The 18,471-nt window shown below is 45.7% G+C and overlaps 1 protein-coding gene across 3 annotated transcripts in view; it reads right to left on the bottom strand.

The window, feature by feature from the left end:
- MAST2 (microtubule associated serine/threonine kinase 2) overlaps window positions 1-18,471 on the bottom strand; it is a 170,964-nt gene that overhangs the window by 29,005 nt on the left and 123,488 nt on the right. For all 3 annotated transcript variants that reach the window (XM_040977770.1, XM_040977771.1, XM_040977769.1), the window contains one exon: window positions 1,698-1,773. In XM_040977770.1, coding sequence (XP_040833704.1) covers window positions 1,698-1,773 — 76 coding nt within the window. The remainder of the gene's footprint in view (window positions 1-1,697; window positions 1,774-18,471) is intronic.

The raw sequence follows: 18,471 nt of genomic DNA, 5'->3' as shown, positions 1-18,471 counted from the left end.
GGATCCTTAGTTAACTAACTGGAAGTTATATAGGATAAGAGAAATGAGTCCATGGAACCAACCTGAATGAGATTTGTTTGAGTAAGGTAGTTGGGTCAGGCAGTATACCCAACTCAGCCGCCACAATTCTCTGGACAGGTGTTTGGTCTAGCACTTAAGCTACTGGTTCAGATGCCAGCATATCAGAGAGGAATGAATGCTTGGGTTTGAGTCTCAGCTCTACTCCTGGCAGCAGCTTCCTACTAACAGGCAGCCTGAAGGTAGATGATAATGGCACAAATGGTTAAGTTCCTGTCACTCATGTGGGAAATCCAAACGGAGTTTTCAGCTCCCAGCTTCAGTAGGGCCCAACTACCGCATTAGTGGATGGGAGCTTTGCTCGTCTGTTTCTCACCCTCTAGCAAATAAATTAAAAATAAAACAGACAAAATTTCTTCCAATCTGTCCAGGTCCTTTTCAGCTACAAAGAATTCTTCAGAGGTGGGGGTGATTTCTTCTGGGTTGTCACAGTGAGGAAATACTGTTGTTCATGGGAGCCTGTAGTTTTTAAGTATTAGAACTATTTTTGTTATAAGGTGTGTATTGTAATTTTCCATCCATTAATTGGTCTAAATCTGGAGCTAATGCTTTCCCCAAATCCTTAAGAAACCTTAAGAAACCAACGAATTTTTAGAAATTAAAAAAAAAAATTCAAATTCTTTCAATAAGGACTTACAAAAATGGATCAGTGTTGTAGTACAGTGAATTAAGCCACTGCTTGTGAGATCAACATCCCATATTGGAATACCAGCAAGTCTCAACTGCTTAGCTTCTGATCTAGCTCCTGGCTGATGTATCTAGGAAAGCAGTGAAAGAGAGCCCAAGCACGTGGGCCCCTGCCACCCAAGTAGGAGACACAGATGGAGTTTCAGGCACTTGGTTTCAACCTTTGCCAGCCTTGGCTATTTCAGACATTTGGGGAATAAACCAGGGGATGAAGTATATTCTCTCTCTCTAGTCATTCTGCCTTTCAAATAAATAAAACAAATCTTTACAAAGAGAGGGAGAGACAGTCTTAGAAAAAGGTTCAAAAGAAATTGTGTGGTTTGGATGGGCTCATCTCAGCTCCCATTTCTTCTGGCTATGGATGAAACTATCAGGTTGCTGCCATGGCCAGAGATTGGGAGAACAGAAATAGAGCAGGGATGTAAAGATGGGTCTGTATGCACTAGATTTTTTTAAACCCATGGGAAGAGAAAGGAAAGCCTAGCAGTCTTTACTCTTACACAAGGCTCTCTAGCTCAAGGCGGAGAAGAGAGGCATAGAAGGCCATGAGCCCAAGGAACTAGCTGCATTAGAAGAGTATTTTGAGTGTTCTTGGGAAGAAAAAGTATTTCTCATGCATATCTCTAGAATATTTCTCAATTAGAAAGTTTAATGTATTAGAACATACCCTCAGGATGGATTTGGGCTTGCTTAATAAAAATAAATCTATTAATTTATAACTAGTCTTTCATTTGGACACTCAAATACATGGGTAACCTAGAAAAGAAAACTTTAAAAAGATGATTATGACCTGGAAAAGGAAAGCAGAATGGGAGTTTTGGTGGTGGCAACATCCTTGACAGAACAATGACTTAAAAGGATGAATCTGACATTCAATCAAAATTCATGCAAGCGTTACATGTATCAGTCATACAGTTTTTCTACCAACTTACCTACGGGCAGGAACAAACGAAAAGTGAGCGGGTGCATTTGGAGAGAAATTTCGGGGGCTGTCCAGAGGACTGTTACCTGTGATGGAGAAAGGAAAAGACACTTCCGTGAAGGTTGCTTCTAAGGAAGGCTGACATGAATTCAGGCAAGAAATAATCCCTTAGCACTGGCAACTAGTGATTACAGTTATTTTCTCAGGTCTAAAATTAGCTTATTATTCTATCTTTGTCAAAATTTGGCACCTCAGGAGCTTTCTTCCAGGATGGCACTCTGGCATAACATGCTAAGCTGCTGCCTGCAGCACTGACAACCCAAATGGGTGTTGGTTCATGTCCCAGTGCTCCACTTTCCATCCAGTTCCTTGCTAATGTTCCTGGGAAAGCACTGGAAGACGATCCATGTACTTGGGCCCCTGACTAACATGGGAGACATGGAAAAAGCTCCTGGTTTCTGCCTGGCCCATTCCTCACTACTGTGGCCATTTGGGTAGTGAACCAGCAGATGGAAGATAACTTTCTTTCTCTATAAATCATCATTTCAAATTAAAATAATATCAAAAATAGAAAGTTTTTTCCCTTCCTTCAAAGTTACCCATAAAAATCCATGCTTCCCAGAAATCCAGTCAAGATCTGACAGCAATTTATCTATTTTCTGTCTGGCCAGGAACATCTCTGTTTCAAATATCAAGTTCATATCAGATTAACTCCATTTCCCAAAGGCTTACAGAGCTCAGTCAGTACAGATGGTACAGCCAGACATGCATTCACTTCAAAGGACAAAAGGACTCCTGCTCCAAAGCCCCTTGCACACTGCACCCAAGGGCTCAAACTAGAAATGTGGGTGCTTCACGGAGAACAGAGGCTCTCAGGATTAGCAGTGCTTCTTTCTTTTTTTTTTTCTTTTCTTTTTAAAGATTTATTTTTTATTGGAAAGCCAGATTTACAGAGAGAAGGAAAGACAGAAAGAAAGATGTTCCATCTACTGTTTACTCCCCAAGTGGCTGCAACAGGTGGAACTGAGTCAATACAAAGTCAGGAACCAGGAGCTTCTTCTGGTCTCCCAAGCAGGTGTAGGGTGCCAAAACCTTCCATTGCTTTCCCAGGCTGTAAGCATGAAACTGGCTAAGAAGCGGAGCAACTGGGACATAACCTGGCATCCTTGTGGGATTCTGACGCTTGTAGGCAAGTAATTAGCTAGTTAAGTCATTGCACTGATCCAAGAAATGTTTCTTAAAGTAGTTCAAACTCAAGATCCCCAAACTCAAGTGTGCAAAGTGTGGCCAACCTCCGCAAGTACAGGGATTACGATTACCTCTTTATTGGTTTTCATGTGATCCATATAAAGAGCTAGCTTAAAGTTCAGAATCTTTGAGCAAAACTGACCTTGTGTGAAAACAACAAGCTCTTGAACTCAAGCCTGCTGTATACTCTGAGGACCAGTTCTTACAGGTGGGCCCATGGATCCAGGCCAAGTGACCCAGGCCCTGCCAAACCCTCTGTCCACAGGGCTCACGGACTCAGCATCCACTGAGCAGATGAGCCCAAGTACCTCCTGCTACTGGGGCTCACGGATCCAGCACCCACCTTTCAGTTGGGTCCAAGGACTTGGGCCAGGCAATGCTGGAACCTCCACCTGTGAGGTTTAAAGACCCAGCACCCACTGTGCAGGTGGGCTCAAGGATCCAGGCCAGTGACCCTTGGGGTTCACAGATCCAGCGCCCAACCTGCAGAGGGGCAGAAGGTCCCAGGCCAGATGACACAGTCCCTGCCAGACTCCAGACCCCTAGAGCTCACAGAGCTGACACTCACCATGCAGGTGAGATCTTGAGCCAAGCGGCCAGGGCCCCACCATGACCCCTACCCCTGGGGCTTACAGATTCAGCACACAACTTGGAGGTGGGTTGAAGGAATTGGGCACTGGAGGAACCCGACCCTCAGGATTCACAGACCTGGCACGCCCCTCGTAGGTGGGCTCAAGGACCTGGGCCAAAAGATGCAGGCCACGCCACACCCCCAACCCTGGGGCTCACTGACACGACAACCACTGCACAGGCAAGTCCAAGGACTCGGGCCAGGCAACCCAGACCCCACTGGACCTCCCTCCCCCAGGGCTCATGGACCTCCCTCCCCCGGGGCTCATGGACCCAGCACTCACTGCCCCCAGACTGACATGCCTCATTTCACCTTGGCATCTACTGGCAGGTATTTCAGCCTGGCTTGGTCCAGCCTGCCTCCAGGTCCAGCTCCTGCTGGTGGGTGCTTCAGCCTAACTTAGTCCAGTTAGCACCCCATCCTGGTCCCAGTGTGAACTGGCTGGTGATGCAGCCTGACCTGGATCCTCTTGCACCCCATCCCAGTTCTCGGATCTGTCAGTGGATGTTATGAACTGGCCCAGCCTGGCCTGCCCCTTGACCTGACCCACATGATACTGGTGGGTATAATAACCTGGCCTAGTTTGGGCTGCTCCTTGCTTTGGTTCTTGCACTTATCTGCAGGGACTGTGTCCTGACAAAGGAATTTACCAAGCTCCTCTATCAAGTCCCCTCCCAGTGACAGATCTTGCACACACTGGTGGGTCCTTGGTCTAGGTTGACTTTGTCTACCTCTTGTCATGGTAGAAATAGTGTCTTTGCTTAACTGGCCCATACCTGATCTGGTTCTTACTGCTGGATGTTACAGACCAGCCACACCTGATCCATGCCCAGACATAGCTCTCATGTGTGGTTCAGCAGGAACACAAACACCTAGCACATCGTGTTCTACACCTACCCTGGCTCTCATGGATACCAGTGGGTGCTGAAGTCTAGCCCAGCCTGGCTCTCCCCAGACCCAGTCCACACAAATGCCAGGGTAGACTGCAGCCATGTCCAGTCCAGACAATGCCCCCATTCTGGGTATCCTGTTTGCCAGTAGGAACCTCAACCTAGCTGGGGCATTCCCTTCACTCCCCAACCAGGCCTGTTCCTAGCCACAGATCTTGCACATGCCAACAGAGTTCATGGGTAAGCCTACATAGTCCCCCACAGATTCTACCCCCACACCCAATTCACACATGTACTGGTCACTGTCATGGCTGAGCTTCACATTACCCATTCCCTGCTGTGATTCTTGCTGGTGTGTTCCATGATCTAGCCCTGCAAGTACAGTGGCCTTGTCAATGGAAGACCCCAGAAGTCATTCCTTATTGGACACAAACCTTTTCAGGTCTCTGCTTGCCCCAACCTGTGCCATCCCCCAGACTCCCTGCAACCCAACACCCCTAAGTGTTCATGACATGCTGCAAAGTGGCCTGAGGGCTTCGTTGGCGCTATCGGCACACAAGTTGCCTGGCCTGAGTTCTACCAGCAGGAAAAAATCCTGAGCCTCTGGCCCAGACTGGCTTGAGTTCTGCCCACTGCATGGCGGCAGTGAGTGGAGATAAAGTCCCAAGCCTCTAGCCTGCCCTGGGCCAAGTTCCTCCCATATTGACTCATTTTATGAGGGCATCATTAGATTGATACCAAAGCCAGGCAAAGGCATCAGAAAACACAGATTAATATTCCTCATACTTTATACAGATGCATCACACACTCATAAAATTTCCATAAATCAAATACAGAAATATGTTAAAAAGCTATTATACACAATCAAGTCAGAATACAAAATGGCTCGTAATCTGAAAATCAATTAGTGTGATTCACTATGAAGACTCCAGAAAAAGAATCTGAAACAAATCCAACAACTAGGGAAGGCCGATTGGTTTGGCTGATTGGTTATGATGGTGATTAAGGGCTGTAAGGGTTGTGAAGTAGCAGGTGAAAACATTACAAGTGATGCTGGAGTCCCATATGGATACCAGATCATTTCCCAGCTGCTCTACTTCCATTCCAGCACTCTGTTAATGTTGTGAGAAAAGCAGTCAAAGATGGCCAGGCGATTGAGCCTCTACACCTGGCCCCTGCACCTGTGTGAGAAACCAAGACAAAGCTTTTGGTATGGTCAATGGCTTACCTGCAGGGACTGTGGCCATCTGGGCCAGCGTGGCCATCTGGGAAGTGAGACAGTTAATGGAACAGCTCTCTGTTTAAAGACTTATTTATTTATTTATTTGGAAAGGCAGATCAGTTTTATGGAGAAATGGAGAGTCACAGAGAGAAATATTCCATCAACTGGTTCACTCCCTAAATGGCCACAATGGCTGGAGCTGAGCCAATTTGAAGCCAGGAGCCAGAGGCTGCTTGTGGGTCTCCCAGGTGGGTGCAGGGTCTCAAGGCTTTGGGTCATCCTTTACTGCTCTCCCAGGCCCTAAGCAGAGTTACATTGCAAGTGGAGTAGCTGACATACAAACTGGTGCCCATGTGTGATCCTGGGCATGCAAGGTAAGGATTTAGCTGCTGAGTGCTGGGTGCTCTCTCTCTCTGTAACTCTTTCCAATATGTAAAAAATAAAATCTTTAAACACACACACACACAAACACAGTCTGACTGAAGTCCACTTTGCCATCAAAATTCCCAAGAGAACACAATACTGCCAACTAACCAAAAGGGGGCCATTCCAGTCCTGTAGCACAACCAGGAACTTACACATAACCTGAACACAACCTCTTAACAAGAGGGTCAATTGGTGGGAACCTTTTTCTACCCTTGGATAAAGGAGCTTGGGATTCAAAACAATATCCCCGGCAATAAACATCTCATTTTTCCCTCTGGGTCACAAATTGGCTTACTATGTATCAGGCAAATGAACTCAGGTTTTGGGGATTCTGCAGTATGTCACCTACAATTTACAATAGTCCAGCATATGGCACTAATAAAGGCACCATACCTTACGTACAGTCTTCATTCTTAGTTTTGTATGATAAAAAGAAATGAGGGTAGGCATTTAGCACAACATTAGGACCTCACTTGGGATGTTAGGGTCCATATTGCAGTAGGTAGGTTCGAGGTCTGGCTCTATTCCTGGTTCCAGCTTCCTCTGAATGCACATTCTAAGCGGGAGCAGGTGACATCTCAAGTACTTGAGTCCCTGCCCATTACATGCGAGACCTGGAGTGAGCTCCCGGCTCCTGGCTTCAGCCTGAACAATTCACAGGTGTTCTGATTATTTGGGAAGTAAACTAGCAGATAGGAGACTTCTTTTCCTGATTTACAAATGCATTAAAATAAGTTTAAAGATTTATTTTACTTTTATTTGAAAGGCAGATTTATAGAGAAGGAAAGCCAGAGAGAGATAGAGAGAGAGAGAGAGAGGTCTTCCTTCCATTGGTTCATTTCCCAAATGGCCCCAGTGGCTGGGGTTGAACCGATCCAAAGCCAGGAGCCAGGAGCTTCTTCCACATCTCCCTCATCAGTACAGGATCTAAGAACTTGACCCATTCTCCATTGTTTTCCCTGTCCGTAAGCAGTGGAGCAGCCCAGACACAAGCTGTCGATGACATGGGATGTCTGGCATTGCAAGCAAAGGGTCAGCTTGTTAAGTGCCCCAGAATTTTATTTATTTATGCATAAATATTTTATTTATTTTAATTTGAAAGCCAGATTCCCCACGCGGGTGCAGGGCCCCAAGGTTTTGGGCTGTCCATGACTATTTTCCTGGGCCACAAGCAGGAGTCTGGATGGGAAGCAGGGCCGCTGAGACACGAACCAGTGCCCATATAGGATCCCAGCACATGCAAGGGGAGGCCTTTAGCCACTAGGCTACCATGCCATGACCCAACATTTTAACCCTCAGATTATGGGAACAGTCACCCCCAAGTCTGTCTAGGGGCCTAGCAAAAGTCACTCCACTAAGCATAACAAACACTCTTTAATTCCGAAGTTTTTAGAAGCTTTCTGACAGGAACCTAGGACAAAGACCACAGGAATTATTTATTACATCACAGATGTGACTTTTATTGTGCTAATATGTGTTGAGAAGTTTTTCAATTCTCACTTTACCCTTTTTTTCTCATAAAGGTGTATTTGTTTTTATTGGAAAAGCAAATTTACAGAGAGAAGAAAAGACAGAGAGAAAGATTTTCCACCTGCTGGGTCACTCCCCAAGTCGTTACAACAGCTGGCACTGAGCCAGTCCAAAGCCAGGATCCTGGAGCCAGAAGCTTCCTGTGGGTCTCCCATGTGGGTGCAGGGTCCCAAGGTTTTGGGCCATCCTCGACTGCTTTCCCAGGCCAAAAGCAAGGAGCTGGATGGGAAGCAGAGCAGCCAGGATACGAATCAGTGCCAATATGGGATCCTAGGCATGCAAGGCAGGGACTTTAGCTACTAGGCTATCGCGCCGGGCCCTGCAGCTTTGAAGTTAGTGACAGAATAAAATCAATAATATGAACTGATCTCATTTTGTGGACGGGCAGACGAAGATGTTAGAATACTAACCTTTTAAAAGAAAACATTTAAACCAATCCTTATTGATGACTTGAACTTCTAATTCTGGCCTTAGAAATATCACATCCTTGAGAAGAACCACTCTTTAAGGCTAAGCAGAAATGCCGCAATGGGACAACAAATCCAACAGAATAAACTTAGCAGCTCAGCAAGCAAGCTTTTCCAATGTTGCCAAGCTACTCAGCAGTTGGAGGAGACAGCTGAAGGACAAGTAATCATCCACCCCAGAGGAATTAGCTAGAATGAAGCAAAAGACACAGAAATGGGAGCAGTCAGTTGACCTTGAACCAGTCACTTCCCACACGCAGCTCAGTTAGAGAAGAATACACAGCCAACACTTGCGTAAACACCAGCAGGGAAAGAATGACAATTCCCAAAATCACTCTACAGAACCCTGCCTAGTCAAAGCCACTCCCTTATCCCACTTCAGGCCAACAGCATCTTGATTTTTATGACAATAATTTCCTTATTGCTTTATCAACTAAGTATGCATCTCTAAACACTTCAGTTTTTCTCTCACATGCTATTTCTTTTTTATGTATGTATGTATTTATTTATTTATTTTTGACTTAGTGATTCACTACCCAAATGCCTTAACGGCTGGGTTGAAGCTGAGCCAGGAGCACAGCCTAGGTCTGCCACGTTGGTGACAAGGACCCTGCCCGAAGCCTCGCTGCTGCCTCACAGGGCGTATATCAGCTGAAGCCAGGAGGCAGGAACTGCAATGAGGTTCACACTCTTCTAATGATTTTCTTCTGCGTTTCCATAAAAACAAATTAAAACATATTTTCATGCATTTGTATGCCATTTGGATTTCTTTCTTTTTTTTTTTTTGTAAACTGCCTTTGCAATTTTCCTGGCCTTTTGTCAATTACCTGTGTCATAATTATTTTCTCCCACTTTGTGGCACAGCTTATGACAATTTTTAAACAGAAAGAGAGGGAGAAACAAAGAGATCTTCCATCGGCTAGTTTCCTCTGCCACATGGTTGCACCAGCCAATGCTGGGCCAGCCTAAAGCCAGGAACTTCTTCCCAATCTCTCATACGAGTGGAAGACGCCCAAATACCCGGGTCATTTTGCATTGCTTTCCCCAGGCCTTTAGCAAGGAACTGGATCAAACTGTGGCAGCTCGGACTCAAATCAGAACCCATATCCTAGCTCCCTGTCCACTGCTGCAAGGTGGTGGGCAAATCCTGAGCTTTTCCAGGCCTTATGTCCAACAATTTCCTCTGTTCCCAGCAATCATGCTGTGCTTGGATTTCAGACAGCTATGAGCATGCTCAGGACCATGGCTCCACCCACCCCACCATGTTGGTGGGTGGAGTCCAGGTAAGCCTGGGTAGTGGCACAGGTGTCTGAATCTCCCAGTAATGAGGCTGTGGCTGCGGGAATCTGCGCTGGGCAGCCCAGGTGTCAACACTGCCGGGCCAAGCCCGCAGGCCACCCAGCAATACACTCTGGGAACTTGGGTGTGTGGGCTTACAGACACTCTGGAATATGGAACAGGTGGGGATGAGTAGGGTCCGTAGGATTCATGTCATGAGGAGTGACTTCTCTGGAGCTTCCATGAACAAGGCCACTCTACTGGAAGGGCTGCAACATGAAACTCACCAAAGAACATCAGAAAAGGAACAGGTACTGTGAGGCTGGGCCATGAAGCCGACAAACATGTGAGTGAATCAGGTCTGGGGGTAGAATATGAAGGAGAATATATGGGCTCACCCATGTGCAACAGCAATCTCCATTGGCACATGCAAGAACTATGGCTGGGAAGTAGGCTTGGTTGGGGAGCTAAGCAGATGCTCCGCCTTGGCTGGAATTCCCATTGGTAAATGTGAAAGCCAATTGGTGTGTTGTCCAGGACAGAACATGGCTACAATCTCCCTTGACATAAGTGTGGCCTTGGGCCCAGCGGCGTGGCCTAGTGGCTAAAGTCCTTGCCTTGAACGCGCCGGGATCCCATATGGGTGCTGGTTCTAATCCCAACAGCTCCAATTCCCATCAAGCTCTCTGCTTGTGGCCTGGTAAAGCAGTAGAGGATGGCCCAAAGCTTTGGGACCCTGCACCCGTGTGGGATATCCGGAAGAAGTTCCTGGATCCTGTCTTCGGATCAGCATAGCATTGGCCATTGCGCTCACTTGGGGAGTGAATCATCAGAGGAAGATCTTCCTCTCTGTCTCTCCTCCTCTCTGTATATCTGACTTTCCAATACATAAAATAAATCTTTAAAAAAAAAAGTGTGGGGCCCAGCGCAGTGGCACAAGTGTTAAGGTCCTCGCCTTGCACGCCCAGGATCCCATATGGGCGCCGGTTCTATCCCGGCAGCCCCGCTTCCCTTCCAGCTCCCTGCTTGTGGCCCGGGAAAGCAGTCGAGGACGGCCCAAAGCTTTGGGACCCTGCACCCGCGTGGGAGACCCAGAAGAGGCTCCTGGCTTCGGATCGGCATAGTACCGGCCGTTGTGCTCACTTGGGGAGTGAATCCTCGGACGGAAAATCTACCTCTCTGTCTCTCTGTATATCCGCCTTTCCAATAAAAAATAATAAAAATAAATCTTTAAAAAAAAAGTGTGGCCTTCCTCATCCTCAGGGTATGAAGCTGGGTATGGCCTATGCTCTTATCTTTCCCCTCCCCCAGGAAATGGGAAGAAGATATAGAAAGTTTGGAAACAATGATCACACCCACTCCTCCCTAACCCTAGCTCCTTCCCACCCTGATCGACTATTTAAACATCATCAAAGAAAATCAGTCCCCATATGGGATGCTGGTGTCACAGGCAACTGTTTAACGTGATATGCCATGATGACAGTCCCTCGGGTTTCAATGATGAGAAGTTATTAATTTTCATGTAGTTAAATTTATCTTATGCTTTATGTATTGCTTTAAGAAAGAAAAAGTACATCCTGTCTTGATGACATATAGAGATATTTTCCCATATATTAAAAAAATTTTTTTTAATTTATTTTTATTGGAAAGTCAGATATACAGAGAAGCGGAGACAGAGAGAAAGATCTTTCATCTGCTGGTTCACTCCCCAAGTGGCCACAATGGCCAGAGGTGAACCAATCCAAAGTCAAGAATTCCTTCCAAGTCTCTGGCTGCAGGGTCCCAAGTCCTTCACTGCTTTCCCAGGCCATAAGCAGGGAGCTGGAAGGGAAGTGGAGCAGCCAGGATATGAACTGGTGCCAATATAGAATCCTGGCATACGCAAGGCGAGGACTTTGAACACTAGGCTACTACATGGGGCCCTCCTATATCCTTTTGAAAAGTTTTATCACCATGTTTAAGTCTGCAATCTGCCTGAAATTGATTTTTAGGAACAGGCATGTTTTTCATTTTCTCTATGTGGACATCCAATTGTCCTAACACCACATCACGGAAAGAATCATTTTGCTGACTGCTCTAAGTATCATCTTCCCCATGAAACAAGGATCCAGGTATGTGCAAGTTTGATTCCGGCCTCTTTGTCTTCCTTTGCTTAGATCCATGCTTCCTTCTGTATGTTGAAGAGGTCTACTCAGGCAGGAAATTTGGAATCAGCTCTCTATCCTGCTGACTTAATCTCTTTGTCTTTTATTGGAAAGGCAGATATACAGAGAAAGAGATACAGAGAGAAAGACCCGTCCACTGGTTCACTTCACAAGTAGTCGCAATGCCCCGAGCTGAGCCAATCCAAAGCCAGACGCCAGGAACTTCTTCCAGGTCTCCCATGCGGTGCAGGGTCTCAAAGCTTTAGGCCATCCATGACTATTTTCCCGGGCCACAGGCAGGAGGCTTTCATGAAAATGGGGCAGCTAGGATACAAACCATAAGGGGTCCCAGCGGATACAAGATAAGGATTTAGCTACTAGGCTATGGCACCAGACCCCTGACTTAATCAATCTATAACATGTAATTCAAATACTTCCTTTTTTTAAAATTTAACATTACGTTGTCTCAGGAACGGGCGTCTCATCCTGGATCCCCACAGCCACAGTGCTCTGCTGACTGTTTCCCGGCCTGCTGAGTCCGGCCCTGCCTTTCGGGTGTAGACCGAGGGGGAGCCTCCGACTGGCATTCCGACCCACCCGCCCGCCCTCAGGGCGTGAATGGGATTTTTTGGGAGGGGGGGGGGGGGCTACCTTGGCCTGGGTTATTAAACCTCAACCTGCCTCCTGGCAGCTGGTGGGTCTCAGACGGGCTCTCATGCCTGAGTCCCACAGCACCCGCCACTGCTGAGCTGATCCCAGACCTCCAGTGCGCCATTTTGGTGCTAAGCTTCCCTCTGGCCCCTCCTGGGAGCTCTGGGATTTGGTTTCTATTGAGTTGCTGCTTACTTCCCTCCAGTTTGAAACCATTTGTGCTCTTGGACCTGAACAGCAATTTAACTCTTCCCTTACAAAACTTTTAATCACTAACAATTCTGATACCAAATACATCATGCAAAGCTAGGCTTGGGACTGTCCTACAAAAGTACTCCAACAGTTGGCCAATTGTCAACTGGTAATGGAACAAGTATATCAGCATGACTGAACTAACCTTACCCAACAAGTAAAACCTAGAAACCAGGAGGCAACAATCTTGCCGCGCTAGTCTTGTACCTGCTGGTCCTGGGACCAGGATCCTAAGCCACAGTGTCTAAGGCAGAGTCGGGACAGGTGAGAGCTGTGCAACTTAGTCAGAGCTTCCATTGTCAAGCAAGTGATCTATGCTGGGACAGACCCGTTTGGGGACAAAGGGACAACCCCTACTGCTAGGTTCCCACCAAGAGGTCACATGACTGGAAGGACTGCCGTTCGGATCTGAACAGTTGTAGTCTCCCTCACAAGTGTGGACTGGATTGGATGCACCGAACCGGCTGGACCTCGACTCCCCCTGTGTTCTGGAGGACCTGGAAGACTTGGGATGGACCAAGCAAGGTTCCAACCCCTACTGAGCCATGTGAGACCATATTGGTATAGACAAACCATGCTGGCTGGAAACATCCCCAACAGCAAAACCCGAATTGGGTGGAAGGCCAGACAGAAAACCACAGTTCCGTTATTACAGGTGTGGACTGAGTAGGTGTGTCATGGACCCACTGGTACAGCGTGAAACCTGCATGGGAGAGGTTCTGATGGAAGAGCCCCTGGCAACTCCTCTGGCAGACCACAGACCAGGCAGGTAAAACCGCAAGAATACATGAAAAAACAGCCCAAAAAGGCCATGAAACTACCCACGCATACAATTTGGCGGATGTGGGCAAGACCAGGCTGAATCCAGTCCACATTATCCACTGCAAATGCCCCCCCCCAGCACCAAGTGGTCGACCTAGATGTCGCAAACCAAGACAATGCCATTAGGGAATGGCGAGGTGAGTTGCCTGTACCGAGCACCACAGCGCCCAACCAGCCTGAGAACAAGACGGAAGTGCAAGCCGCAGGAATAAGGGAGGGTTCCTTTGCAGACAGCTACTTTCCCCGGAGGGCATGGGCAGGGTGGCAACCAGACTAGCATAGATACCACACCTGTGCGCCTCATGTCGGACCAGATTCAGGGAAAAGAGCCACACGGCGATTATTCCAACTGATGCCAACAAAATTAAAGTGGCAAGGGTTGTTTTGGGCTTAGACGTGCATCCAACTGAATCTGGGAAGTTGGGGGAAGCCTGGAGATATATGGGCTCATCCTCTTGGGTTTAATCCACTTTCACAGGACATAAAAACTAAGATAACAAGAATAGAGGCGCTGGTGGAATGGGTTGGACAAGACTGATACTGCTTACACTTACTGTGCCAAACCAGGTAGGGTGGGCCTGTGGGGATATTGTGGGTCGCAACCAACCAGCTCACTCCCCTGGTTATTGAGGGCCAAGTATGTGCTGGCAAAACCAGCTGACTGCAACACCCATTGGTTCCATGGAAAGTCGGAGTGAAAACATAACCAACCCACAACCTGCACCACCAGCTGATAGGAGCGAATACGGTGCCAGGCCCTGTACTGTTTTAGTCATACAAACAAGAAGTTTCTTTTGGAGATTCCTAATCTAAATGCTGGACTCAGATCCCTCACGAAGAAAGAGAGAAGACAGAACAGATCAACCAACCACTCAGCTAGATGGAACTAATCAATCAGTTGTTTTTTCAAAGATCTCATAGTGCTTGGAGTGGCAAGATTGACAGCGAATCAGGACTGTGGCATATCAAAACCACTTGACAAGAACCTCAGAGCATGCACTACTCCGGGACCTCGAGGGTGGGAACTGGTGAACTTCTCCCTTAAATAACCCCCTTTAAAAATGAAGGTAAACAATATGAAACATACTATATATCCACTTTCATGTAGCCCTTGAACCTTCTTACCCTAATTAACTATGTAAAAAATGTCAAAATAAAATCTTATAAAAAAAAAAACATTTATTTATTTTCTTGGAAAGGTAGATGTACATACAGAGAGGAAACAAAGAAAGATCTTCCATTGCTGCTTCACTCCCCAAGTGGCCACATCAGTCAGAGCTGAGCCAATCTGAGGCCAGAAGCCAGGAGTTTCTTCTGTATCTCCCACATGGGTACAGGGTCCCAAGACTTTGGGCCATCCTCTATTACCTTCCCAGGTCACAAGCACGGAGCTAGATGGGAAATGTAGCAGCCAGGACATGAATTGGCTCCCACATGGGTTCTCAGCATTTGCAAGGTAAGGATTTAGCTACTGAGCCATCTTGGCAGGTTCCCCCTTGAATTCTTATGAATCTATTTCCTGCACTGCTTCCAGAATAAAACTTGGCCATATTATTCTTCACTTAATAGCTTTAAACGTTTACTGTTTAGATAAAGAAACCACCTTTGAAGAATCTGATAAACTCTCTCCCTAGGAAAGTGAACAGAAACACATAAACATATACATTTAGTTGAGAATAGAATTTGAGAAGATTTATGGAGCTCCTAAAATCACCCTTGGTCCACAGATCTTAGGTTTAAAAAACCCAGGTCATTGATATTAATATCTGAAGTTTATGCATGGCATACAACTCTATTTAACTTTCTGCCTACCTATTCATAACCAATTAGTCCTTTATAATTTAGTAACACATTACAATAGTCTATATACTTAATGTCCTACATATAACATTCTACTTGATACTTATAGATCTTATCTTCTGTTTGAAATGACCTCTTTCTCTCTGTGAAATCAAATCTGAAAAGTAAGAGAGAAGAAGATAGTGAAAACCCCAACAGTCAGTGTAAAGGCAGAACAAAGCCAGATATTTCATCTGGATCTGCCATGTTAGGGGTACAGTGGCAGAGCTTAAGCCCTCTTCTGCTACCTTTCTCAGACCATTAGCAGGGAGCTGGACTGGAAATGGAGCAGCCTGGACTTGACCTGGCACTTATACGGGATGCTGGCACCACAGGTAGAAGCTTAGCTAGCAACACCATTGTGCTAACCTCCTGCTAAGCCTTTAAATAAACTTTAAAAGGTTTCACAAATGTACCGTGTGGGGAGTATTAAGCGATAGATTTTTTGTTCTTCTTTCCTTCCTTCCTCTCTCCCTTCTTTCCTTCCTTCCCACCCCCCCAAAGATCTCTAGTCTTACTCCTAGACCCATGGTTGAAGGATGTGAGAGAGGAAAGAGCTACCACTTGGACTGAGAACTATCAATATCCTAACCCTCCTGCTTGCCTTGTGATTAACATGAGAAAGGGGAAATGGGATATTCAGGGAAAAACAGCCCTATTCAATATATGTACTTGTCAATATAAAGAAGGATACGTCTTACAATGTTAACTATGGTAGTGAAAAATTAAAAACAATTGTTGGTTATTAATTTAATGCTGTTCAGTGCAAAATATCTCCTCTAATATCTGCTTTATGGGCCCAGCACAGTGGCACAATTGGCTAATCCTCCATTTTCAAGTGCCAGGATCCTAGAGGGGCACTGGTTTATATCCCAGGTGCTCCATTTTTATCCAGTTCTCTGCTTGTGGTCTGGAAAAACAGTAGAGGATGGCCCAAACCTTGAGAACCCTGCACCGAAATGGGAGACCTGGAAGAAGATCCTGGCTCCTGGCTTCTCATCAGTTCAGCTCTAGCCATTGTGGCCACTTGGAGAGTGAACCAGTGGATGGAAGACATTTCTCTTCTTTTATCTCTGTAAAATCTGCCTTTCCAATAAAACATATATCTTTAAAAAAAAAAAAACCTGGCTTATGATGAAGAAGAAAACAAATTCCGTTTAGTATTTATCCTTCATAGTGAGCACAGCATTAAACTTTCTCTGCAGAGGTTGCTGGAAGTGCAGAAGGAAGCAGCTCTGGGTCTGATCTCAGCAAACGTACCATCAAGAGTGGTGAGGACACGCAGCGGCATGGTGTTCCAACTATGTGCCTGCAACCTTGCGGCCCTGGCTTGACCTGGTCATCACCTTTCTACCATCTTACCTAAAAGGACACAGGGTGCTCCAGGACTGCCCTAACTCTCTCTGCCTGTCTATTCCATTGACTGTTGTCTGGGAATTGTGTCCTGCATGATTCAGGAGCATAATTAAAGCAGTTCCCCACTCTGCAGGCATGAGCACCAGCTGTGATTTGTCTGACTTATCTTTCCAACTGCTCACTGACTTATGGACCAGCTCTGCCTGGGCGAGCCAGAAAACACCTCTTCACTCAGTGGCTACAATCATCTATACACCCTGCAATGCAAGCAAGGTCTGAATTCAGCCAACAGTCTTTCCAAGTCTGTGTTGCCTCCAGAATGCTCCATGTGCTCTTTGGCGCCCTCTGGGGTTTCCTTCCATGGCAATGTTACTTTCTGTTTCCAGGGTTAACATCCTTTTTTATTATAAGCTCCATTTGTTTACAATAATAAGTGCCAGAGCATCCTGAGACCTAGCATAATTTTTTCAGGATGAAATGTGAACTCATCATCCTTATGGGTGATGGAAAACATAACATGATGTCCAAAAAATCCAAAATTACAAGGAGTGAAGTCTTACACAGCATCCTGCAGCAGTCATCAAACAGATGTTTCAATTAATGTTCTGGAAACTGTCAAGGCACTACTTTCAATGAAGGCCTGAATTTTAAAAATGAACTGAAGTTAATTTTTTGATATAATTAAAATTTTGATTAATGTAGATACAAAGATAAACAAATAAATGTTATTTTAATTATTGTCTGGCTTGGTCTATCTCTTGATTAGATCCAGACTGATGCAAAGTTAATCAATAAGAAAGCAAACACATAAAGTGTGGCAGTTACACAATGGAATATGTGTAATACAAATAAGCTAACTAACTTTCAGTTTCTAGCTTGGTAGAGTTACTACTCTGTCTTAACAACAAGTAAAAAGCTGAATGAAACATCATCATATCCTCAACCCACTAGTGAAGTGAGGTTGTAAGACAAACCACAACTTCCAAAGTAGGACAGATAGGTAGAAATAAAACCACAATCTGCAGAAACTCACAGACGGCTCCATAGGAAACACAACTGGAGCAGAGAAATCAGAATTGTTGCATGGCCAGAGGCTCAGGGTGCACTGCAGGTTTAAACCCTAGGAGCACAGGCATACATGATAACCACAGGCAACAAAAAACCCAACCTTTTTGTTGAGTTTTATTCACAATAGCTCTACCATGTCCTCATGGCAAATACTGGGGAAAGTGAATGTAACCGTGATGTCAATAGGAGGAAGGGGAAATAATCTTTTTTATTTTCTTTCCTTTTTAAGTGAAACATCAGAGTGCGCTGTTCTCCTCAACAAGTCCTGCCCACAAGAGAAACTATTAGCAAACATTCAACTCCAGCCTCCTACAGTCATTCTATCTCACCTAAGGTGTGTGAATAAAACCAAGAAGCACTGGTAAGTGTAGCCCAGGGACATGGGTTTACCAAAAGACTGAGAACTAATCACAGGGACAAAGTATTTTACCTCTCTCAAAACTTTAGCACTATACTACTCACTTCAGTTACTTTTTGTTGAAAAAATTAATATTTAAAAGGCAGAATTAGCGAGGGAGAGACACAGTGAGATAGAGAAAGAGATCTCTCATCTGCTAGTTCACTCCCCAGATGGCAGCAGAGGATGGGACTGGACCAGGCCAAAGCCAGAAGCTTCATCCGGGTCTTCCATGTGGGATGCCTGTGTGACAGGAGTCAGCCCAATCCTCTATACTGCAATGTCGGTCTCTGCAATTACGTTATCCAGTATTTCACATCTGTTGTTAAAAAAAAATTACAAGGTATAATAAAGACAAAAAGCAATCTGAAGAGATAAAACAAGCATACATAGAGGGAGAGATGGAAAGAGATCTTTTATTCACTGGTTCACTCCCCAGATGGATGTAATAGCCAACTTGGGTCACACTGAAGTCAGGAACCAGGAGCCAGGAATTTCATCCAGGTGTCTCATTACATGGCAGACACCCACTCTTGGTTGCTTTTCCCAGGAACATTAACAGG

The sequence above is a fragment of the Ochotona curzoniae genome, unplaced genomic scaffold (assembly GCF_017591425.1).
Source record: "Ochotona curzoniae isolate NIBS_2020 unplaced genomic scaffold, NIBS_Ocur_1.0 contig_2855, whole genome shotgun sequence".
In the NCBI taxonomy this organism is placed as follows: domain Eukaryota; kingdom Metazoa; phylum Chordata; class Mammalia; order Lagomorpha; family Ochotonidae; genus Ochotona; species Ochotona curzoniae.
This window is presented reverse-complemented; position numbering and strand designations above follow the sequence as displayed.